This window comes from Bufo gargarizans, chromosome 4 (assembly GCF_014858855.1).
Source record: "Bufo gargarizans isolate SCDJY-AF-19 chromosome 4, ASM1485885v1, whole genome shotgun sequence".
Lineage (NCBI taxonomy): Eukaryota > Metazoa > Chordata > Amphibia > Anura > Bufonidae > Bufo > Bufo gargarizans.
Genome location: NC_058083.1, coordinates 485,811,056 through 485,837,866, shown reverse-complemented (window position 1 = coordinate 485,837,866; position 26,811 = coordinate 485,811,056). Strand labels below are relative to the sequence as shown.

At 42.6% G+C, this 26,811-nt stretch overlaps 1 protein-coding gene across 8 annotated transcripts in view; it reads right to left on the bottom strand.

The window, feature by feature from the left end:
* Positions 1-26,811, bottom strand: part of NRXN1 (neurexin 1) — a 1,537,142-nt gene that overhangs the window by 1,085,230 nt on the left and 425,101 nt on the right. For all 8 annotated transcript variants that reach the window (XM_044290694.1, XM_044290695.1, XM_044290700.1 and 5 more), the window contains one exon: positions 20,378-20,422. In XM_044290694.1, the coding sequence (XP_044146629.1) occupies positions 20,378-20,422 (45 nt within the window). The remainder of the gene's footprint in view (positions 1-20,377; positions 20,423-26,811) is intronic.

The following is a 26,811-nucleotide window of genomic DNA, read 5'->3' as shown; positions in this document are numbered from 1 at the left end:
GAATACTATGAATAGCCCCTGGCCCTATCTTATATGAAGGATGGCCTTATGCCTATCCCATGCATGCTTAAACTCCTTCACTGTATTTGCAGCTGCCACTTCTGCAGGAGGCTATTCCATGCATCCACTACTCTCTCAGTAAAGTAATACTTCCTGATATTACTTTTAAACCTTTGCCCCTCTAATTTAAAACTATGTCCTCTTGTAGCAATTTTTCTTCTTTTAAATATTCTCTCCTCTTTTACCTTGTTGATTCCATTTATGTATTTAAAAGTTTCCATCATATCCCCTCTGTCTCGTCTTTCTTCCAAGCTATACATGTTAAGGTCCTTTAATCTTTCCTGGTAAGTTTTATCCTGCAATCCATGTACTAGTTTAGTAGCTCTTTTCTGAACTCTCTCCAAAGTATCAATATCCTTCTGGAGATATGGTCTCCAGTACTGCGCACAATACTCCAAATGAGGTCTCACTAGTGCTCTGTAGAGCGGCATGAGCGCCTCCCTCTTTCTACTGGTAATGCCTCTCCCTATACACCCAAGCATTCTGCTAGCATTTCCTGCTGCTCTATGACATTGTCTGCCTACCTTTAAGTCTTCTGAAATAATGACCCCTAAATCCCTTTCCTCAGATACTGAGGTTAGGACTGTGTCACTGATTTTATATTCTGCTCTTGGGTTTTTACGTCCCAGGTACATTATCTTGTACTTATCAACATTAAATTTTAGTTGCCAGATTTTTGATTATTCCTCTAGTTTTCCTAAATCCTTTTCCATTTGGTATATCCCTCCAGGAACATCAACCCTGTTACAAATCTTTGTGTCATCAGCAAAAAGATACACCTTACCATTAAGTCCTTCTGCAATTTTGCTGATAAGGAGAACAGCAAGAAGGTAAGACCATGACAGTACCTCCCCCTCAAGGGCCCCTCCTCCGCGGAGTAAAGAACGGTTTCTGAGGGAAGCGTGCGTGGCAGGAGCATGGACATCTGCGGAGGGAACCCAGGAACGCTCCTCTGGACCATAACCACGCCAATGGACCAAAAACTGCACCCGACCGCGGACCAGGCGTGAGTCCAGGATATTGCTCACCTCATACTCCTCACGATTGCCCACTTGGACCGGACGAGGCCGAGGAACCGAGGAAGTGAAACGATTACACACCAGTGGCTTCAACAGGGAGACATGAAACACGTTGGAGATCCGCATGCCAGAAGGAAGCGCAAGGGCATAGGCTACCGGGTTTACCCTGCGAAGCACTCGGAAGGGACCAACAAAGCGAGGCGCCAGCTTGGGAGTGGGCACTCGAAGGTTGAGGTTGCGGGTGGACAACCATACGCGGTCTCCGACCTGGTAGGAAGCAGCGGGCGCTCGTCTGCGATCAGCCTGGAGTCTCTGGCGCTGCGCAGAGGCCTCAAGGGACCTCTGGATCTGTACCCAAGAAGCACGTAGGACGGAAAGGTGATCCTCCACAGCCGGAATATCCTGTGGAGAGAATACCTCCGGTAACACGGCAGGTTGGAACCCATAATTGGCCATGAAGGGAGACGTCCCAGAGGAAGAGTTCACCACCGTGTTCCTGGCAAACTCAGCCCAAGGCAGGAGGTCAACCCAATTGTCTTGGTGATCGGAGACATAGCAACGAAGGAATTGCTCCAAGGCCTGATTGGATCGTTCTGCGGCCCCATTGGACTGAGGGTGGTAGGCCGAGGAGAAAGAGAGATGAATCCCCAACTGGGAGCAAAAGGCGCGCCAGAACCTGGACACAAACTGACTCCCCCGATCCGACACAATCTCCTTGGGCAACCCGTGCAACCGGAAGACCTCCCTGGCAAAAATCGTGGCCAACTCTTGTGCAGAGGGTAACTTCTTGAGAGGAACACAGTGGCACATTTTGGAAAACCGATCCACAATCATGAGAATGACCGTATGGCCTCGGGATGCAGGGAGGTCCACAATGAAATCCATCCCCAGGTGTGACCATGGACGCTCCCCGGTGGCTATGGGTTGCAAAAGGCCCAACGGAAGGTGCCGAGGGGACTTACTCTGGGCACAAACGGAGCATGCCGCTACATATGCGGCGATGTCGGAACGTAGAGAAGGCCACCAGAACAGACGTGAAACAGCCCAGGACAGCTGATTCTTTCCAGGATGCCCCGCGGCCTTGGAGTTATGGTAGGTTCGCAACAACCGAGTGCGCAACTCCTCAGGCACAAAACATCTGCCGTTGGGTCTCCCAGAGGGAGCACCAGATTGAGCCGCCAAAATCTGCTCACCCAGGGGAGAGGTCAGGCTGGTGCGAATGGCGGCCAGGATCTGATTCGGAGGTATGACCGAAGTCGGAATCGACTCCTCCCCGGACAGCTCGGAGTACTGCCGTGATAAGGCATCCGCTCTGATGTTCTTGGAACCGGGTAGGTAGGAGACCACGTAATTAAAACGTGACAAGAACAGAGCCCATCTGGCCTGACGTGGTGTCAATCTCTTGGCCTCAGAGAGGTAGGTCAGATTCTTGTGGTCTGTCAGGATGAGAACCGGAACCACCGAGCCCTCGAGCAAGTGCCTCCATTCTTTAAGGGCCTGCACGATGGCCAATAACTCCCTGTCACCAATCTGATAGTTGCACTCCGCGGAAGACAGTTTCCGGGAGTAAAACCCACAAGGAAGCAGAGGACCCTCTGGTGTTCTATGCTGAGACAGAAGGGCGCCTACTCCCGTCTCAGACGCGTCCACCTCGAGGACAAAAGGCAACCCAGGGTTGGGATGCGACAGAATCGGAGCCGACACAAAGGCGGACTTTAGAGCCTCAAAAGCTCGGATGGCCTCGAGCGGCCAGACCTGGGGATTACTGCCCTTCCTGGTCAGATCCGTGAGAGGCTTGGCTAGCATGGAAAAGTCCCTGATGAACTTCCGATAATAATTGGCGAAGCCCAAAAAGCGCTGCAGAGCACGAAGACCACTGGGCTGGGGCCACTGTAAGACAGCCGAAACCTTCTCAGGATCCATGAAGAACCCCTCAGCGGAAATGATGTAACCTAAGAAGGTTACCTGGGATCGGTGAAATTCGCATTTCTCAAGCTTACCGAACAGCTTGTTCTCTCGTAACCGTTGCAACACTCGTCTGACATCCAGAATGTGGGCCTCCATGGATTCAGAATATACCAAGATGTCATCCAAATAGACCACCACACACTGCTGCAACAGGTCACGGAAAACATCGTTGATGAATTCCTGGAAGACTGCGGGCGCATTGCACAACCCAAAGGGCATAACCAAGGATTCATAATGACCGGTCCTGGTGTTAAACGCGGTCTTCCACTCATCGCCCGCCTTGATCCTTACCAGGTTATATGCCGCCCTCAGGTCGAGTTTGGTAAAGACCGTGGCCCCTTTGAGGCGATCGAACAGCTCGGAAATCAAGGGTATCGGGTAAGCGTTCTTGATCGTGATGCGACTGAGACCCCTGTAATCGATGCAAGGCCTCAACTCACCGCCCTTCTTTTTCACAAAGAAAAATCCAGCCCCTGCCGGGGACGAGGATTTGCGAATGTGTCCGCGTGAAAGCGCCTCCCTCACGTACTCCTCCATGGCCTCATTCTCCGCTACCGACAGTGGATAGACTTTGCCACGAGGAGGAACGGCACCAGATTGTAACTCTATGGCACAATCGTATGGGCGGTGCGGAGGTAGGGCAACCGCACGCACCTTATCGAATACATCCCGGTACTCCTCGTATTCAGGAGGCAACAGAGAGTCCGAGGAAGTACACAGCAACTTGACAGGCCCATGGATGCAACTAGCCCCACACTGCGGTGACCACGAGAGGATCTCGGCCGATCTCCAATCGAAAGTCGGATTATGCTTCTGGAGCCAGGGGTACCCCAAGACCACCGAGTAGTGTGGAGACGAAATAACCTGGAGACAGACCGACTCTCTGTGAACGGCACCAATGGCCATCCCCACTGGAAGGGTCTCATGAGTCACGTGTGGCGGCAGAAGGGGTCTGCCGTCTATCGCCTCAAGAGCCAGTGGGGAACCTCGAGGCTGCAGAGGAATGGAATTGGCGGCAGCGAACACACTATCAATGAACAAACCACCAGCACCAGAGTCCACCAACGCCTGGGTCGTCACCGAGCCCCCGACCCAGGAGAGGACAACAGTAATCAGTGGTTTGTCAACACGGGAAACCGGGGATGAGGAGACTCCACCCAAGATCTGCCCCCGACAGGATCTCAGGTGCGAGCGTTTCCCGGACGGTTCGGGCATGCCAACCGAAAATGCCCACCGAGACCACAGTACATGCATCGGCCCTCGCGTCTCCGGAGTACCCTCTCCCCCTCGGACAGGCGAGCAAACCCCAGCTGCATGGGTTCACCCCCAGACAAGTCATCCCCAGGAGGCGTGGGAGGAGAGGGAGGCACGGGTGGGACAGCAAACGTAGGCGCCAATCTGTTAGAAGACCTCCGCAGTCTCTCCTTAAAGGAAGGTCTCTCCCTGAGTCTGGTGTCAATCAAAATCAGGAAAGAAATAAGAGACTCGAGCTCCACTGGTAGGTCCTTAGCTGCAACCTCATCCTTCAAGGCATCCGAGAGACCATGAGAGAAAGCAGCGACCAGAGCCTCATTATTCCAGCCCACCTCTGCTGCCAGGGTACGAAACTCAATGGCGTATTCAGCTACGGATCGTGAACCCTGTCTGATGGACATAAGGAGCTTCGCAGCAGAGGCAGCACGAGCCGGCACATCGAATACCTTCCGAAGAGAAGCAACAAAACCGGAAAACTCGGCAACCACCGGATTGTTGTTCTCCCATAAAGGGCTGGCCCAGGCCAAGGCCTTGTCCGAGAGCAGCGAGATCAAGAAGCCCACCTTTGATCTCTCAGTAGGAAAGGCATGTGGCAGCAACTCGAAATAAATGCCCACCTGGTTAAGGAAACCTCGGCACTGAGTTGGCTCTCCCCCAAAGCGCTGTGGAAGGGGGGCAGAACCGGTCATACCCCGAAACACCGCAGGCGCAGCAACAGGTGTCGGGGTAGACTCTGGCGCAACAACCGGAGCGGCAGTAGGAGCGGGCCCAGGAGCGACAACCGACCCATCGGCAACGGAAGCTAAATGAGCCGTGCGTTCAAGCAGGGTTTGCAACGCCACAGCGAACCGACCCAACAGGTGATCCTGCTGATCAAGTCTGGCAACCAGTGTAGGTAGCGAGGATGGCCCTGTACCGTCAGAATTCATGGCTTGGTCCTAATGTCATGGAACCATGAACCGGACGTACAACAAGAGATAAGTGGAAATAAGAAGGCTTTATTGAAAATCAAGTTGTAAGGCGAAAGTCCAAACGGATGGCTAAACCGAAGCAGGGTCTTGCGAAGCCAGAGGTCAGGAACCAGAAGGGTAGTCAGACGAAGCCTGGATCAGGAACCAGCAGGGTAGTCAGACGAAGCCTGGATCAGGAACCAGCAGGGTAGTCAGACGAAGCCAGGATCAGGAACCAGAAGCAGCAGCAGTCTTAGAAGCATGTGAACACAGGAGGACCAAGCAAGGAACTGAAGCCACAGACCTCCTATATATATGAGCTAGGCATCCAGCTCCTCCCAGTGGGAAGGAGAAGCCGCAGGGTGGAAGGCTACAAGAAACCCAGAAACCAAGATGGCCGCCAGCACATGTCAAACGAAGGAGAACAGCAAGAAGGTAAGACCATGACATGCTGTTTTTCATCTTTCAATCTATGGGATTTTAGATGTTCCACAATCCTCTCCTTAAGTATGGTTTCCATTAATTTCCCCACTATTGATGTCAGGCTTACTGGCCTATAGTTGCCTGATTCCTCCTTACTACCTTTCTTGTGAATGGGCACAACATTTGCTAATTTCCAATCTTTTGGGACGACTCCTGTTGCCAGTGATTAGTTAAATAAATATGTTAATGGTTTTGGTAGTTCACCGCTAAGCTCTTTTAATAGCTTTGGGTTGCATCTGTTTTTTTTATTTTATTTGCAGACCTGTTGTAAAAATGCCTATTCTTATCCACAATTCAGACAAGAATAGGGCATGTTCTATCTTTTTTGCGACACTGCGGAATGGCCATAAGGAGGTAGACAGCTCACGGTGTGCAGTTTGCTTTTTTTGCAGCCTCACTGTAATGAATGGATCCACCTCTGATCCGCCATGTGTGAGAGGGTCCATAATCACAGGTAATGGGCAAGACTACAATATATTTTAATTGGAAGGAAACTGTTTTGAAAAAGGACCTGAAATAGGAACATTAAAGGGGATATCCATGAATTGACAATGATGACCTACTATATACTCAGGATAGGTCATCATTATCCGATCGGCCTGGATCCGAGTCCCAGCAGCCCTGCCGATCCGCTGTTTCAGGGCGTCTGTGCGCTCACTGGAGGTCTGGTGAGTGATGCAGGCTCCCGGCAGTTATTCAAGCACAGCGCTGTGCATTATATAGTGGCCGTACTTGGCATTGCAGCATTCAAATGAATGAGACTGAGCTGCAGCTTTGGCATGTGACCGATGTATCGTTGGCCTAGGAAGAAGTTGCGGTGCTCAAGGAGCGCCAACCTCTTCGAACAGCTGATCGGCATGGGTCCCTGGCATCAGACCCCCACTGATCTAATATTGATGACCTATCCTGAGGATAGGTCATCAATATAAATCCCTGGATAACCCCTTTAAGTATGCAAAATAAAATGTATTTAAAAAAAATTTAAACTGCATTTAATTGTATAAAGCAACTGCTGCCACAAATGATCATCTGTGGTGGTGCCAGCATATTCCCCAGCATTTTACTATTTAGAAGGTACGTGTACAAATCCCCTTTATGGTGAAGTCAGTAATCAGCAATGAACCATTTGTTCCTGATAATTGACTGATCGCTAACAGTGATGAGTGTGGCACATACATGCTGCAATCATCTCCTTTGTATAGGGATTAGCAACCACTATCCTGATCATTTGTCCCCATAGACAATCATTATGTGTGGGCAGCACGGCATGACCTGCTTTCCACAAACAAAGATTTTGGCGTCCACCTCAACGATGATTTCACCCGATGAACGAGCGATGATCGACAGCACCTTTGTCGAGAATGAGCAATCCCACTAATGTTCATTTCAGATTATCGCTCGGCCCACGTAAAGAGGACTAAAATTAATCAGCAATTCAAACATTTGGCATAGGGGTCCTGCTCACAGCTTACTATCTATGAGGAAATAGCGGGGACCAGAAGGCAAAGTTCTTTTTTTTTTCCCCTTTAATAGTCTGACCATCTTTTATAGGGATTAGAAACATCCGGCACTCCAACTGTGGTGAAGCTACGACTCTCATCATGCACATCGGCTTTTCTATCAGCTATTATTGCTAAGGGAATATATACTGTATATGGCGGTAGCAGGAGTAATGTAGTATTACAGCTCTCTGTCTTGGCTTACAGAGGGTTATTCTGACTAGACCTACTCCTCTATGACACCCACATACTTAAATATTGCGTACGGATGGCAATTATATCCATGAGACAACCTCTTAAAGTTAAATCAAACTTCCAGTAGCTATAGCAAGAAAATACCAATATATGTGTCTCTGTATACATGATGGTATCTTACTGCATCTTTACTGAAAATCCTGCATAAAATCTATATTTCTGAACTGCATCTGAGCGGACGTGCTTGGGGAACTGTGATCCATCCATTTCTGCAGAAACTGTCCTAAGGGAAGCTTCGCTACAGCCCTTCCAGGGCTTTTCACACAGTGATTTCACAGTTAACCGGTTCATTGGCTCTAGTGTGATAATCTGAATTAGCTGTGATATAACTTGTTCTGCCACTTAAAACCAGATAGAGACACATATCTTTTCTTTATTTCACTTTGCTTTTGTTATCCTGTTTTTAATGTGATGCCTGTGTTGATAATGAGATGACTGCTGAAAAGTGAAATATTCCACAAAAAAACATGTTTAATATAAAAGCTTGATTTTAACAGGACATCATTTTCTGATGACACATTCCCTTAAAGAGGGAAGCACGAAGAAGGGGTAGCAAGGTCCAACCATGACAGGGAACCAGGGAACCAAACCATTCCTCCGTTAAGATCTTAAATATGGCAAACACCTTTAGCTTCTGGATTAGGATGCGGGGAAGTCGTCACAGCAAAGAGCTGAGCTTTGAACAGAAATACTTTGTAAAGTTCCCACAAAAAGAAATTAAGAAGTACTGTGAAATGTTCATTTTTGGCTGGAGGTACACTTTAGCAGCAATATGCAACCAAACGAATCTTATAATTTAATAACACTTTCTCTCATTACTCTTCCATAATACATTTTACTATATTAATACTGATGGTAACATGAAGTAATCAACACTATTGATGTGAAAAAATTGAAGCATTAGAAAAATAATTGCTGAAATACAGTCTAGAAAGAGTTACAAAGCCATTTCTGGGCCTCTGAGACTTCACCATGAGATTTGTTATATCCTAATGAAAAGATTTAGATCAGTAGTGAATCTTCCCAGATGTAAGCGGTGTGCAACGTTATCCCACAAATACATCCCAGAAGAGAAGTAAAAAAAACTGTGGATCTCTGTAGACTCAGGTAAGGTAACTGGTCCCACAAGAGAAGAATAAGCAAAATGGGGTTTATGTAAATTGTAAGACCTATGTGCATATAAAATATGAACAAACTATATAGATCAAGTGACTTCAGCTGATCTTTTCCTGGAGCCACCACCAGAGGGAGCTCACTGCATAAATAAATACATAGTTGCTTTGGAGTTAAATAGTAGCTGCAAAGAGTTCCCTCTAGTGGTGATTATTTTTTTCACATTTTCATACGTCTGCGCATGCGCAGATCAGGACACTGGCTCTGTTTTTCCGAAACACTTGGTACCAGGTCCGGCATTAATACATTTCAAGGGAAATTAATGCCAGATCCAGCATTCCAGCAAGTGTTCCGGAATTTTAGCCAGAGAAAATACCGCAACATTCAGAAGGCATTAGGATAAAACGTAAGCATTTTTTTTCCCAGTATAGAGCACCTGTGACGGAACTCAATACCGGAAAACTTTAACGCTAGTGTGAAAGTACCCTTCTACACCCCCGCCACCTGGTTGACGTTTCATTAGTATAACTAACAAATGTTTCTACTAAAGGTGTATTCCAAAACATATTGCTGAGATGGTAATAGGGTCTAACATGTACAACGGCATCTCAAATGTCCATCATTGCAGATTTTTGGGAGAATCGGCCATCTTGCATTTCAAAATGCCTGTTAGCAGAGACAAGAAGTAAATTCTTTGTGAATTCTGCTGGTTAATCTACTACAAAATCCTGGGAAATCCATGTGTTATTCCGCATCTGATTGATTGAGATAACTGGGTCATAGTTCATATGGGACTGCATTTTGTGCTGTGGATTTTGAATCTACTTTGCAGCACACACGAAGCTGAGCCTCTTGTATGACAAACTGCAAATCAGCAATAAAAAAAAAATCAAGGGTCGTCCTCAGATTCCACATTGGATTTTTCCGTCAGAAAAACCATTGTGTAAATATGACCTTATTCCCTTCTTCCTGATTTACATAATAACATATATATATTTATATTTGAGTCAGGAAAGAAGCCAACACTACTGGAATCTAATGGATCCTGCATTATTAGATATTCCTGATTACTGACTTATTATTCTTAGAATAACAAGGGTAAAAAATGAACTTGTATGTTTAAAGACCACAAAATAAAACATACTAAAACCTAGGAGATTGAAAACCCTGAACAGAAGATGACTTGACTCTAGTTCCTGGATATAATATGTAAGGTAAGCCATCAATCTACACAAGATGTAACATTGTCACAGAAAAAGTCTATAAAGGATACATGGAAGTAACAAGAAATGGTGAATCTGATCCTTAGGAGACGTCATAATAACACACAACACTAGTGATAAAACCGAGGACATCATCAGTCTCCAGGGAGCGAGGGGCCAAATAAAAGTGACAGTAAAGGAGCAGCAGTCAGACTCTTTAGATAATTTGCCAAACAAAAAGTGATGAAGCTTTCCAATTACGTTATGTATGACTGCTACGGGATCAATAGGATCTACTGTCATATCAATCCACCGGGATTGGAGATTTTTAGATTTGGAGACCATTATAGCTACAGTGACAGGCAGCAGAATAAAGTGATATTGTCAAAACATGGCCGTCAAACCCTGATCATACAGATACGTTGTAGCAAGAAAGATATACACACAATGACGGAGGGCTCTATAAAGCTGAAATATTGCCATCGGATCTCCTGGTTTACTGGACTGTAGGGAAGGTATACTGGACATCAGGCGCGGGCAGACCAAGTCAACTATGTAAAGCAAGCTACTCCCACATATGGTGGACTCTGCTGCAATGTACAGATATCACTTGGTTTAATGTTGAATATTCCCAAGTAGATAGAAATATAAATAGGTAGAAATACGAAATAAAGCAGCAGTGTGCGAACGGAGGAGTTCTAGTGCGCAAGAGATTGAAACCTCAATCATAGGCTGGTGTCAATAGAGCCCACAAATATCACGGCAATACCGGGTCGTGCTGTGGTATTTGTGGATAAGAAACATATACAGATGATAGAATAGATAGATAGATAGATAGATAGATGATAGATAATAGATAGATAGATAGATAGATAGATAGATAGATAGATAGATAATGATAGATAGATAATGATAGATATGAGGTAGATAGATTTGAAATATGAAGGAAGATAGAAATGTCTCCCATAAACTTTTACTTCTTATTCTTTGGTTACTTTCTTTTATTTAACAAGCAGCCGTGTTGTTGTTATGAGATGTTACCGGAGTGCCAAGGAAAGGAATTCTTTCTCTAAAAGGTTATAATTCTGTTGTCAGGGTACAAAAGTTAAGTTTCATTGTGCCCCAGGAAAAGGCCCTTTGCCCCAGTGGAAAAATGAGAGTTATTGCAAAAGCATATGAGAAAAACTGTGCATTCCACCTCGGCGCTGGTCTTTCTTCTTCACATCAATACCGCAGAATCTCAGGGGCATCAGTAGGACATATTGTGTTCACTTTTTTTGTCTGTTTTTTATTTTTTTGCATGGTGTTTTAATGAAAAATTGCATTATTTTTGTTGAAGCAGTTTCAGCTTCAGTAAATATCAAGGATTGGAATAGGACACATATTAGATTCAACACATCCACTGTATTTCTCAAATAGCACCCTGAATTCCTGACTCCCTCCATCAACAGGGTGTGTGGTCTATGTAGTTCCACAGGGCATATCATCTATCTCTACCTAGCTATTATATATCTATCTATCTATCTATCTCTATCCATTTTTCTAGGATAGTAAAGGACCACACCTAACTCCGCCCTGGTCTGACTGATGGTCTGACAGAGAGTGTTAAGTGAAATTTTCTGCTGTGCTAAAAGTCTAGACAGAAAGAAAGTTGGAAACTCCTGACAGGAATTATAATACATGGAGTGTCTTCAAAAAATTATATGAAGACAACCATCCACCCATTTCTATTAAGAAAAAATATATCTAGCATAGTCACATATAGGTTCTTAATATACAGTATTTTTTGTTTATAAGGAGGGGTGGCGAGTGAATCTTATAAAGTGATTATAGAAGCACTTACTAGTATGTTGTTCTCCAGGCTCATGCTGCACTGTCCTGATTGTGTACAGCATCAGGATGTAGTACGCACACAAGGACCTGATCAGGGGCGCACTAGCCTTTCTGTTGCCTGAGGTGAAAACTGAAACGGCGCCCACCCCCCCAATGCTAATATTTTAACATAACCCCTTTGCCACAATGAAAGTGCTCATTGCCCATGGCCCTTCCACATCACCTGGCCTCATTTGTGGTGTACCCCTGGACCTGATGCTGCACACAGTCAGGTCACAGTGCAGCGCAGGGTGGTATCAGAGGTTTGGTATGGGGTTTTGATCTGAGTTCTGAAATGGGCGTCTGATCTGAGGATCTGATATGGTGGTCTGATTTGAGGTCTGATATGGGGTGAGGCAGAGCAGGAGAGATACATTTATATATTTTAGCTTTGATGGGGGTCTGATCAGAGGTCTGATTTGTGTGTATGATCTGAGGTTTGATATGGGTATGTGATCTGAGGATCTGATATGGGGGTCTGATCGTAGGATCTGATATGGCGGTCTGATATGATGTCTGATATGGGGGTCTAATCTGAGGTCTGATTTGAGGTCTGATATGGAGATTTCATCTGAGGTCTGATATTGACGTCTCCTCTGAGGTCTGATATGAGGGTCTGATCTGAGGTTTGTATGGGGGTCTTATCTGAAGTTTTAAATCCTCCTCTAAAACCTAGGTGTGTCTTATTTTTAGGTGCATCTTATAGAGTGAATTATACTGTGTATATATTTTTTAATGGAACCATTCCTCTCATGGCAGAATAATAGGCAGGAGCATATATTTTTTGCAAAGTTACATTAAACTAGATTTCTACCATACATTAAAGCCACAAAAACCTGCAGTGTGATCAACATGATGCAACATATGAAAGCGTGAATTTTTATTCCTCCTTCCAGCTTTTCATATCTCAACCTGTTTATCTGCAGCAGACAATCTCTTAGTTTGCATTTGATGCCTAAACTCCTTGTTGCCAATGTTATAGTGTTCTTGAATAAGAAAAACTCTGCCATCCACAATGCTACCAGACATATATCTAAAGACGACACATTGTCCGTGACAGGAATAGGTGATGATTACATCTCATCTCCTCCCTCACTCTGCACGATTAGTTTGCACATGCCTAGGACACTATCAATGAACACCAAGTTCCTGTGGTCTATGTATTGCTGTAAAGCATATCTCTAAATTCTGTGAACAGCATTTCAGGAAAGATGGATGGCGCCATAATCATTTAAAAGGAAATTAAAGAATCTACAAAAGGAAAATAATTACAGATCAGAAAAAAGTTTCACTATCTTGTTTTAGTTATTAAAAAAATATATAATAAATTCCTTTAAAGGAGTTGTCTAGTATTAGAAAACCATGGTTTCTTCCAAAAACTGCAAAACTGCAGCTCTGCCAAATTGACTCCAATGGAGATGAGTTGCAATACCACGCAAAACCCGTGGAAAGGGGAGCCGTGTTTTTGGAAGAAAACAGCCTGGATTTACTAATCCTGGGCAACTTCTTTAAAATGAGCCTTTTGCACCAAACTAGGAGTAGAACTGCTGCCTAATCTCAATAATATGAGCCTTTGGTAATATATGTTTTTTTTTGTTTTGTTTGTTTTTTAACACTACCTCAGACAATTAGATTTAACTGCAGTAAATAACCTTTTTTAGTCTATTGTAAGCCACCAGACGTAGAAGAATAAATCACATCCAGGCAGACAAACTGCAAGGGATTGCTTGAAATTGTCTCTCATCTGATCTATAATTCACTGTATTTCTTTTTATCTGACATATCTATGTTCTCACAGGGTTCTGAGGTCGTTGTTTAATGAAGGAGCAAGACTGTCTCGATTATTGGAATATTTTAAATCCCAAAAGGACATTCAACCATTGGCTAGGCCATAAATGTCTAAGATGATAATTCTCCTATATGCTAAACACATTATAGGAACACTCTAGACAAAATAGAAACACCGTCAGAGAATAGGAGGCAGCAATCCAATAGATAATAATTCTTCAATCATTTACATGTCACCAGTACAATGTTTTAGACCCTCAGTGGAGCTTATCTCAAGTGTTAACTTTTTCTCAGTGTTTGTGTCATGACAGGTAGGTAAGCAGGGTAACAACCAAACACAGGAAAACAAACTGAACAAACGACTAGGCCCAAAAGCTAGGGAGAAAAGGTCACCTCCTAGCGATCCCTGAAAGCTTTCCCTAAGCTGCTGTGCCCATCTGCATACCCTTAGGGTAGATATGCACATGCCCTCGTGCCTAAACCTGAACTCCCTGGGCAAACCCTAAGCAGCAGGTAAAAGGGAAGAGGCAACCTGCTTCTTCAAACAAGGAAGAAGCGTCTCCCTAGAGGCCTAGATAAAACACACAAAGGGAAATGAAGGAGAGAACTTATCTTGAGCAGAGCTGGAGCAGACGATCCACCACAAATCAAGAGCTCCCAGGAAAAGAACTATAATCCGCACAGGCCACTGGGGGAAGGAGGGATAAATAGCCTCCCTAACAATGAAACCCAGTACACCTGAGGGAAGGTGGATCCAGCTCAAACCTAAATCAAAACAAACCAAGAAGTCAGACATGTGCAGCCAGTCTGACAGATCTCCGCACATTCACAGGGCAAGGCGTGACAGTTTGCCTTGATCAGTTGGCAATCTTTAAAGTCAATGAACACCTTTGGGAGCAATTTTTTATAGTTTCAATTTATCCATTTTGGAGTAAAAATCTTATTTTTTCACCCGGTTTGTATAGGGTTAAGTTTCAGTCTATCTGCAGACTGTCCACTTTCATGTTGCCATTCTGATGTCTCAATCTGTAAACCTTATTTCTGAAACCCTGACAGCTCATAAACACTTATTAAAGCTGAATTATTGTCAAACTGATAAGAATATGGTTTAAATGAGTGCTTATAAGTTTTCAGGAGTTCAGAGATCCAGTAGTCAGAGCAGCAAGATGATGGGATAAAGTAAAACAGACAGGCTGAATCTTAACCCAGTAGGACAAAACATTTTTAAGGCTACTTTCACACTTGCATTGTTGTTTTCCAGTATTGAGATCCGGCAGAGGACCTCAATACCAGAAAAAAACTTTCCCAATTAGTCCTCATGCATTCAGAATGGAAAGAGATCCGCTCAGATGCAGGCTGCGGTTTTGTGTCCAGTTATAAAAATGGAAAAAAACAGATCAGTCACTGAAAACAATGTAAGTCAATGGTGACTGATCCGTTTTTTTAGGAACCTAAAAAAAAAAACGGATTTGTCACCCTTTAACTTTTAATGTATTTAGTGAAGGATCAATTTTTTTCCCCTTTTTTATGACTGGACACAAAACCGTAGCTTGCAGTGAGGCAACAGTTGAGAAAGGCTAAAACATAGTATTAGGCCTCATGCACACAACCGTTTTTTTGTTTTTTTTTAAGGTCTGCAAAAACGGGGTCCGTAGGTCCGTGATCCGTGACCGTTTTTTCGTCTGTGGGTCTTCCTTGATTTTTGGAGGATCCACGGACATGAAAAAAAAGTCGTTTTAGTGTCCGCCTGGCCGTGCAGAGCCAAACGGATCCGTCCTGAATTACAATGCAAGTCAATGGGGACGGATCTGTTTGACGTTGACACAATATGGTGCAATTGCAAACGGATCAGTCCCCCATTGACTTTCAATGTAAAGTCAGGAGTCCCTTTTTTACCATCGGATCAGAGTTTTCTTGAAGCATCCCCATCACCAAGGGAACGCCTCCATGTTAGAATATACCATCGGATTTGAGTTAGATCATGAAACTCAGATCCGACAGTATATTCTAACATAGAGGCATTCCCATGGTGATGGGGATGCTTCAGGTTAGAATATACTAAAAGAACTGTGTACATGACTGCCCCCTGCTGCCTGGCAGGTGCTGCCAGGCAGCAGGGGGTAGAGCCCCCCCCCTGTAGTTAACACTTTTGTGGCCAGTGTGGCCGGCCCCCCCTCCCTCCCCTGTAGTTAACACATTGGTGGCCAGTGCCGCTGTCCCCCCTCCCTCCCCTGTAGTTAACAGGGTGGCAGCGGAGAGTACCGATCAGAGTCCCAGTTTAATCGCTGGGGCTCCGATCGGTAACCATGGCAACCAGGACGCTACTGTATTCCTGGTTGCCATGGTTACTTAGCAATTTTTAGAAGCATTATACTTACCTGCGAGCTGCGATGTCTGTGACTGTCCGGGAGCTCCTCCTAGTGGTAAGTGGAAGGTCTGTGCAGCGCATTGCTTATAGCACAGACCTGTCACTTACCAGTGACTTACCGCCGCACTGGCCACCAATGTGTTAACTACAGGGGGGAGGGGGGTCCGGCCGCACTGGCAACCAATGTGTTAAATACGAGGGAGGGAGGGGGGGCCCACTGGCCACCAATGAATCTACTGTACTACAGGGGAGGGAGGGGGGCCGGCCGCACTGGCCACCAATGTGTTAACTACAGGGGAGGGAGGGGGGGGGGCGGCCGCACTGGCCACCAATGTGTTAACTACAGGGGAGGGGGGGGCCGGCCGCAATGGCCACCAATGTGTTAACTACAGGGGAGGGAGGGGGGCCGGCCGCACTGGCCACCAATGTGTTAAATACAGGGGGGAGGGGGGGTCTGCCCCCTGCTGCCTGGCAGCACCTGCCAGGCAGCAGGGGGCAGTCATGTACACAGTTCTTTTAGTATATTCTAACCTGAAGCGTCCCCATCACCATGGGAACGCCTCTGTGTTAGAATATACTGTCACGAAGTGAAAACTCAGCTCTGAAAAAGCTTTTATGCAGACGGATCTGCGGATCCGTCTGTGTGAAAGTAGCCTACGGCCACGGACACGGGTGCAGCCGTGTTTTTTACACGGACCCATTGACTTGAATGGGTCCGTGAACCGTTGTCCGTCAAGAAAATAGGACAGGTCATATTTTTGGACGGACAGGAAACACGGATGACGGATGCGGCTGCAAAACGGTGCATTTTCTGATTTTTCCACGGACCTATTGAAAGTCAATGGGTCCGCGAAAAAAAAAACGGAAAACGGCACAACGGCCATGGATGCACACAACGGTCGTGTGCATGAGGCCTTAGTAATGAGTTAATTGAAGAATTATTATCTACTGGAATGCTACCTTCGATTCTTTCACAGTGTATCCATTTTGTCTGGAATGTTCGTTTAATGTAAGATGTTACAAAATTATATGCTTTGGTGTTTTTTTTTGTGTATAGGAGATTTATCATCTTGGACATGTATGGCATATGCAATGGATGAATGTCCTTTTGGCATTTAAGATATTCCAGCGATTGAGACAGCTTCTATGCAAATCTAGGTGTTTCCATGAGAGCAGACTACAAATAAACTCTGTGTAGTCTGATACTACAGTGATTTCACCATTCATGACTGAATGATCAGACAAGACAGAATTTGTAGTCTGTTACCATGGAAACACATAAAGCACCAAACAATATGCTTTTAATATGATTTTCAATATGGTTTTAAATTACTATGAACCATTGATTTAAAGGAATTGTGCCCAGTTTTTAAGTTATTCCCTGTGCACAGGAAAGGGGATAATTAACTCATTGCTGGGGGTGTGACCAGTAGGAACCCCCACAGATCCTGAGCTGGGACCCCCAGCAATTAGTTGTTCCCTATTCTATGGACAAGGGATAATTTGAAAACTTGACAGAACATCCTTAAGGATTATTTTAACTGAAACAATGAAACTTTATGATCCAATGAACTGTATAGTATGTTATTTCCATTTGAGTCCATGTTACAAAAAACAAAAACAAAAGAAAAACCAACTCTTTTCCTCTTACTTCCAAAGACTTGAACAGAGCAGTGTTTATACTGTTTTCTTTGACACAAGGGATCTCTTTATAGGAGAGGGAATCGGAAGTGGGACTAACATTCATGGTATATCCCGCATATAGTCAATAGTCAGATTTTCTCTTTAAATCATTCACTGAAATTGAATGTGTTCACCTAATTAGCACTGGTAGGTGAACGATTAAAGGAATTGTTTGAGATTTAAAATGAAATTGCCAAAGTACAATAAAATTGAGAAAAAAAAAACCTCTATACTCATCTTTTCAATCCTTCATTACTCCAGGACCACTGTTCCGATGGTTCTTGCAGGGTCCCGTCACTTTTCTGCAGTCATGACTAGTGATGAGCGGGAGGTGCCATATTCGATTTCGCAATATTTCGTGAATATTGGATTGAATATTCGTCTTATATTCGACGAAATCGAATATTCGTCATTATTCTATTTATCACGAATAATATGCGATTAAATTATTGCGTATTATTCACTTTCTTTTATTTGTATAAGGTAACTTTCCTATGGCTATGGCTAGGCTAATATGTGTATTTTACGAATATTCTCTATATTGCTATAACTTTGTTTTTTTTAATATTCGTAATATTCTAAAAGACGAAGTTATAGCAATATAGTGAATATTCGTAAAATACACATATACACTGAACTTTAGCTAATATAGTGCTATAATCATTTTTTTTTTTTTGTCTATTTTTTTTGCCTCTTCTGAACTTCATATTTGGAAATAATTGACACTATAAAAAAAATACTATAGCACTATATTAGCTAAATTGCAGTCTATATGTGTATTTTACGAATATTCACTATATTGCTATAACTTCGTCTTTTAGAATATTACAAATATTCTAAAAAAACAAAGTTATAGCAATAAAACGAATATTCGTAAAATACACATATAGACTGTAAATTAGCTAATATAGTGCTATAATCATTTTTTTTTTTGTCAATTTTTTTTGCCTCTTCTGAACTTCAGTTTTGGAAAAAATTTACACTATGAAAAAATAAAATAAAAATACTATAGCACTATATTAGCTAAATTGCAGTCTATATGCGTATTTTACGAATATTCGCTATATGGCTATAACTTTGTTTTCTAGAATATTCGTAATATTCTAAAAGACGAAGTTATAGCAATATAGTGAATATATTTGTTATTTAGAATATTTCCATGTGTACTGTTATTCCACCTTGGCATACTGCTCCCCGACAAGCGTCACCGTCACCATGGAAACGCCTGTGGATTAGAATATACAATCAGATCTGAGTTTTCACGATCTCAGGGAAAACTCAGATCCGATGGTATTTTCTAACCCACAGGCGTTCCCATGGTGATGGGACGCTTGTCGGGGAGGAGTATGCAAACAACTGTACAGATAGGAAAAATAATGCTAAAATTCTAAATAACAAATATATTCACTATATTGCTATATATTTGATTTTTAGAATATTGATCATTTTATTTTCCATATGAAAACATAATTCCTTCCTGCTTAAGTTGCTTGTGGGCCAATTACTTATTGACCCACAAGAAAGAAGCAGGGAGGAATCATGTTTTCAGATGTAAAAAAAGATGAATATTCAATATAACGAAAATATAGCACTATACTTGTAATATTCACGAATTTACGAAGTTGCGATATTCGCGATTAATATTCGCTATTCGAATATTCAAGCTCAACACTAGTCATGACAACATCTACATTCACATGATTGCTGCAGCCATTCAGAGGCCTAAGAGGCCATATATGCTAGTAGCACCCATGATTGGCTGCAGCAGTCACTTGCATGTATGACACACCAATGCTACAGGGTAGTAAGCAAAGACCATCAAGGGCCACCAGATTTTTTTTCTGGAGCCGAAGGTAATTGAACAGGTGAGTATAGGTCATTTTAAATGTATCAAATTTTCTGCACTTTGGCAATTTAAATGGGTTGCACTTTATATGGGTTGTCCAGCCTTGGAGCCAAAAACCCCAATGCACGTGCCCCACAAAAAAAAAAGAAGAAACACTCACAATCATGCCTGGGCATGACCAAGACCAAGGACCAAGAAGTGGCTTGATCCCATAGTCAACTGAGGACAATCAGAGGAAAGTGGTTGGGAATGGGGCAATGGTGCCAGCAATGCGGGATTGTCAATAGGTGAGTTTTTTTTTTAGCTTTTTAATGGGGCATACATTAGGGTTGTTGGCTCCCAGGCTGAACAATCTCTTTAACAACAGATTGAAAACTCTACTGTATTAATAAAAACAAGAGCAGAGAAGATCAAAGAAGTTCAATTTGGGGAAGGCAGTTCAATTTGAGACTGAGACCAGGCAGGATACAAAATAAATCAGTAAAGGGGTTGTCCCATGAAAAATATTTAACATTTTTCAAACCAGCACCTGCATATGAATACTTTTGTATATAATTAAACATTTACAACATTTTCAAACATTTCTCTGCTCACTGAGATGGAAGCTCATGCTCAGTTCTATCCTTCAACAGCCTACTGGCTGCAGTAGAAAGGACATGCCCCTGAGGAAGTGGACAACCTCTAAGCTGCCAGCTTGAAATAAATCTAGCAGAGCAATTGAAGCAATTAATAGGGAGATCCCTGGATTCATATAAGGTACATTGCTGGTTCTAAATTTGTTGGAAAGAGACCATCATAAACTGTATAAAATTTGATTTTCATTTTTACATTAATCATGGCACAAGCCTTTTAAAGGGAAAAAAAGGAGTGATAAATCCAAACGCTAATAATGTGTTTTACTTTTTTCTTCTTTTAAATATGCATTATAGATTTTCCATGAAAATATAGAACTAAAAGGAGTCTGCTAGAAATGATAATTATCCTATTATTATATTTGCATCATAATGTTAGACATACCTGTCCCAGCTCCTTTGGTAAACAGTTGCTCAGCTGCTATATTACCTAAAAGACATAAATATAAAATATATAAGTAAACCTCTCAGGAATATGTCAGATCTGAAAAGATTAAATATAGCCTTTAATTAAGCATTACACAAAGGACCACTTGCATAATATCTAATGAACAAAATCACCTATGCAACTAGAAGAGCTGAATACACAACTGGTTCATCTAAATATATTACGACAGTAGATCTTGTACAATATCTTGTTTTTGGGGTCATCCAATTAATAGACAGAAAATATGATCTCTCCTTTGGTGGCAGGATACCAAGTTTACTGTTTGCTGGAAGAGTCCCCTGATAAGCCAAGCACATGGTGTCCCATTGTAGGGGTGCTGCTCAGCAATCAGTTGTAATTAGTAGAAAAACGTCACAGCAAGTATTTAATTTCCCTGCAGCGCCACCACAGAGGAAATGAAGCATTACACTAATCCCACTGAGATCAAAATGCTAGACTCTGGAGACAGAAATGCCTTTTGTAGTCACTCTTCTCTCAGGCTAATTGAAGAACTGAAGGAGATTGAAAGCGATGGACTTCCTTCTGATTGGTTGAGATTGCCTGAATATGAAATTTCAAAATGGGTTTTCTAATCCATAAAAACTAAATTGTTTCCCAGGATCTGGATATTCTTAGGACAGGCCATCAATACCAGATCAGTGAAGGTCTAACTCTCAGCTGTTTGTAAAAAGCAATGGTGCTCATTAATGTTGAGCGAATTGAAACTGACAAAGTGGAATTCGATTTGCATTCAAAGGAAAATTTGATTTGCAGCAAAGCCGAATCTCCTCATGCTTTGTGGTAGCGAATCAATTTTGGTGGTAAAAACAAAAAAAAAATCACACTTACCTCATCCGTTTCAGCACAAAGAGCTGGCTGCCGCCATCTTGGTTGGAGATCTCGCACAAAAGCCTGTGCGCTGTGATGTATGATGTCACCACGTCGGCCGTCATGTGATGACGTACGAGATTTCAGATCTTCTATCAAGATGACAGCGGACAGTCCGCCATGAGCAAATGAATGAGGTATGATTTAATTTTTTATTTTTTTTTATTTTACATTGTATTATTGCTATCAGATGTCGCGATCATGTATGATCACGGCATCAGAGGGGTACAATGATGGGGAGCGGTGCAATCGCAGCTCCCTGTCATTACACCCACTACTTACAAAGAAATGCGCTTTGTGACGAAGTAATTCATGCTGATAGTTCTTCATTATTTACATTGGTCTGACTATCTTTATGTCATCTATATAGTAGAAACTGTATAAGGTATTTAAGCTTTGTCCCTTCGTGGACTTTGATTCGCGCAACACTAGTTACCATCTTAGATTTTCTTTTTTTGGGGGGTTGGGTTGTTTTACTCGTCACTTATTCCCCTAAGTTGAGTTCTCTAATGCGATTAACTTGGGAGGAAACGTATAGGGCAGGGATCAGCAACCTCTGGCACCCCAGATTTTCTAAAACTACAACTCCCAGAAAGCTCTATTCACTTCTTTGGGAGTCGTGAGAACAGCCAGGCTTGTTTGTATGCTGGGAGTTGTAGTTTCACATCAGCTGGATTGCCGAAGGTTGCTGATTCCTGGTATAGGGATTTATTAGGATGCAACTAGGGACAAGTTCCAGGGTTGAATGGTTTCTTTTTTCAGGGAGTCTTGCAACATTAGGGTACTTAGGGTACTGTGTACAGCAGGCATGCTCAACCTGCGGCCCTCCAGCTGTGCAAAACTACAACTCCCAGCATGCCCGAACAGCCTACAGCTATCAGCCTACAGCAGGGCATTGTGGGAGTTGTAGTTTTACAACAGCTGGAGGGCCGCAGGTTGAGCATGTCTGGTGTACAGTCAGGGGTCCTACATTCTCCTCACCCTCTATTTAATCATCTCAGAAATTGTTGGCTCTATTTTAATATTTTTGGTTGTTTTCTGGCTCCTCTATCGAATTTTAATATATCTCTTCAATAAAAGTTATATTTTAGCTCTGTGCCTTCTGTAAAAATTATTTGTGCATGTGCATTCCAGTGATGAAGGGATTAGGACCTCATCAATGTCACTTCCTCAGTTGTATTTCTAAAATGATCATTTTTAGGTGAACTTCCCTTTTTTCCTGTGCAATCAGCTTGCATAGTTCAGACTAAGGAATGAAATAAAAAATGCATTGGAGGAACAACGGAGAAAGCTATCCATTCATCTACCTGATAAACTTTGATATATACACAATCAAAAGTACAAACAAGAGCAAGAAGACAATTATCAAATTAAATTTGAGATAAATTATTTAAAAAAAGGATAAAACTTTGGTAGACAATTAAACCCAAATTACAAGCATTCCTGTTGAGGATATGAAATACTTTAATATGCTCAATTACCTAATTACAGCCTAAAATGTTTTCTGCCAGTGATTCATGTTGCAATTATTGTAAGAGAACGCTATACAAATATATACAAAGACAGATAACTGCACTCTAGTAATGAAAGTCACTCCGCATGTCAATAAAGAGACCCCAAAATACCCTGAAAATGTAATTTTGTTTCTAATAACTTGCTTTTAATACTTTTATTACTTTTAAACATTATACTACTGCTATTATATCAATGGACATCATAGTATTCTGCCCCTTCCCAAGAAGACTACAGCCACCACAAGCACTGTCCAGCACCATGATGATGATCAGCACCAGTATCTCCATCCTGCAAACCCTGCAGAAACAGAATGAAGAAGACTGATGGGTCATGGGCATTACAAGGGTTGTCCAGCCCCATTATATTTTACAAACAGCTTATAATAATGTAAAATAATCACCAATCCCCTGGTACCAAAGCTTACTGGGTCCCCCGCTGGTCTCTGTTCATTCAGCTAATCACTAGAAGCAATAGTAACCTCAGTGGCATCAACAAGTCACCATAGGGCCAGTGATCTGCTACAGTTGTTTTCTGTCACCATGCCACCTGATGGCTGGAGTCAATAAATTAAACTAGTGAGGGATTATGGTAGCTCTGCCAATAGGGCGATTGGTAAGGTAATACTTATTTTAATCCCCAAAAAATTATATATACAGTACAGACCAAAAGTTTATATATATTTGGGAAACAGGCCCCAAGTTCCCAGCCTAGTAAATTCTTGTGTGTGGGGATCGCCTCACAGTTAAGCCCATATACTGTATGTCTGCTGATATGCTTCTTTAGTCAATATTTTGCCTGATTGATACTGTACACACAGAGAACCCCACATAATTATCATCCCTGAAAACTGTGAGTGCAGACAACTAGATACTGTACATAGATGAATTTTCCAACAAGTCAGCCCTGATTTCAAGGGGAAGATGAGTTGATAATAGTTAATTTGCAAGTCCCGAGGCCACATGCAAGGTTATATTGCTCAAAACTCCAGGTATCCATAATAAAAGTGCTATGTGGTTATCTTTTGAAAATCATTCTGCTCAATTATTTTATTGCTTACAAAGCGTAGTGATGAAACGTTGCCAGAACATCTTATATAAAGGCATAAATATTTAAACAGATATATTGCCGATCCGTGCTTGTCCTGCTGTCTGTTACATTGTCCACTGTTATTGCCTCTGTAAACCTTAACCCACAATAGTCATAATAGTTGAAGAATTATTTTACCTGTAATAGCACATCATTTGTTTTTCGAGTTTCGGGTGATAAAATCATGTTCTGATTTTGCACAAACTGATCTCCGAATATTTTACTGGTACAATTTTAGTTACATAAAAGCACTTTCTGGAATTTGCAGACAATTTAGTTAGCTTTATTATATTGGCTGTAGGTTGTAGACTAAGGGGACAAGCAACACACAGACTCTTTGCAACCCTCACCTTCTGTAAATTTCACTAAATGCAAATTGAACTTGAATATCTTATTTTGACTTGCTAAAACCTAAGCTGCAATGTCCATTGAAATCACTGGATGACCACATATAGATACATTTAGCACAAACATCTCCTGGCAGAGTATTGTAAATCATATTTTTTTCAAAGCTGGTTATCTCTCATCACTCATCTCAAGATATGCCAAGAGTAAAGTTAAAGAAGGACATATCTGTAATATACCTCAAAGAAATGTCATCTTGAGTAAGTTTGAAATCCAGTGTGAAAGAAATAATCTCCAAACATCACATTTTCTCCTTTATTCAGTTCCTTTTTCTGCTTCTCGGTTTCTCATTGATCAAAAAAGTACTATCTTAGCAGCATTGATCCAAAACCAGTTCAAAGAATAAGCTCCTAATACGGTGGGACAATGAAGACTTTCTGCAATTACACATTCTGTCAAACTGCAGTAGTACTGCCTTGTAGCATTTTATTTTCAACTAATATCACAGAGACAAAGTGACAACCATATCTTTAGTTCTACTTAGGAATGCTCCGTAAACTATTCAGGTAGGGAGAAGAGGTGAACTCCGGCCACTAACTATTGTGAATGGTGGATATTGTGTTATGTGCCTTCAGCTGTATAAAAGAGTTACCTCTTATTAAAATCCTGATGATAATGAAATGACTGCTGAGTAGCGATCTCTAAAGGTTAGAAAGTGTTCGCTTATCGTCTGGCTCTGAGGCCAGAGTGAAGATGGCAAAATTTCAGTATTAAAGGGATTCTGTCACCTCCCCTAAGCCAAAAAACGATTTTAAAGCAACCATGAAGCACAGCTTACCTGGATTAGGCTGTGCTCTTTTATCTTGCAATCCGTCCAGCAGTTACTGCAAAAAACGACTTTTATTGATATGCAAATGTGTCCTGAAGGTGCCCAGAGGGGCGTTTTGTTCTTCTTAGAGAGCCCAGTACCGCCCCTCTTTCAGTGCCCAACCCGCCTTCCTTGTACTGTCTAACCGCCGCCTCCAGCCTGCCACAGCCTCTCCTCCCTCTCCCTCACGCCGAACGAACTCTCGCACAGGCGCAGTACCCACTGAGGGCTGCGCCTGTGCGATCAGCAGGAGACTGAGGGCAGGAGCTTCATCCTCGTCACTGGGCATGCGCCGAGCCCAGTGACGTCCGATGCTCGCTCTTCCCTGCTGACTGAGGGAAGAGCGAGCATCGGACGTCACTGGGCTCGGCGCATGCCCAGTGACGAGGATGAAGCTCCTGCCCTCAGTCTCCTGCTGATTGCACAGGCGCAGCCCTCAGTGGGTACTGCGCCTGTGCGAGAGTTCGTTCGGCGTGAGGGAGGGGGAGGAGAGGGAGGAGAGGCTGTGGCAGGCTGGGGGCGGTTAGACAGTGCAAGGAAGGCGGGCTGGGCACTGTAAAAGGGGCGGTACTGGGCTCTCTAAGAGGAACAAAACGCCCCTCTGGGCACCTTCAGGACACATTTGCATATCAATCAAAGTTGTTTTTTGCAGTAACTGCTGGACGGATTGCACGATAAAAGAGCACAGCCTAATCCAGGTAAGCTGTGCTTCATGGCTGCTTTAAAATCGTTTTTTGGCTTAGGGGAGGTGACAGAATCCCTTTAAATAGTGAGATAAAAATGAGAAAATAGGCAAAAAATATACACTGAATATTTTCAATGACACATTCCCTTTATATCTTAAATACATCTGCATCAAGGGCTAAGGCATTGCCCAATGGTGCAAATAGTTAATACACCTTACAAGGGTCTAATTTCGACCTAGATGATTTATAATAAAATTTGACGAAAGGAGGGCGAGGGTTTGCCATTGAAAAGGCAAGTAAAAATCTTAGAACACTAACATTTCAAAGAGTGCATTATATTCTCAATTTTCAAGATGAATTAAATGACAAAACAAATGTATGTCATGTATACCATAGTATTGCAGTTTCAGTCAGCTAAAATAAAATGGTGCTTCACACTTTGAAACAAAAAAAATAAACCTTCCCCAAAATCCTACAATATGCTACTTTACAACACTGTAACACATATGTTTCTAAAATAAAGTGTTACTCATAAGCAATTTAACACCTTTACCCAATTCCCCATCTTCACATGGCAGCACATGTATAAAAATGTGTGCAAAGCTCAAAAGATTCTTACACCAACATGCCCTTTCAGAACTAAATATCATCCATCTAATCTATCGATCTATCTATTGTAAATGTTTTAAAGGCTATTCCCCTTTAGGGGATTTTTTTTTTTACATTTGTATTACATTCTACTCAGTCTGGGCTAAAAATCTTTTTTAATTTGGTGTGAATTACACATTTTCAGCCATTTTCCCTGTACAGTTGTCAGTTTCTGTGTATTGCTTTTTATAGTCCCGTAAGACGTCAGCTCTGATGGCTCATAGGAAGCCCCTAGGTCTGAATTCATGACAGCTCATAAATGCTCATTATAGCTCAATTCTTATCAAACTGATAAGAATATAGCTTAAAAGGTCCTGAGATGTCGGGAATTGAGAGATAAGGGCGTTGATCTGTCA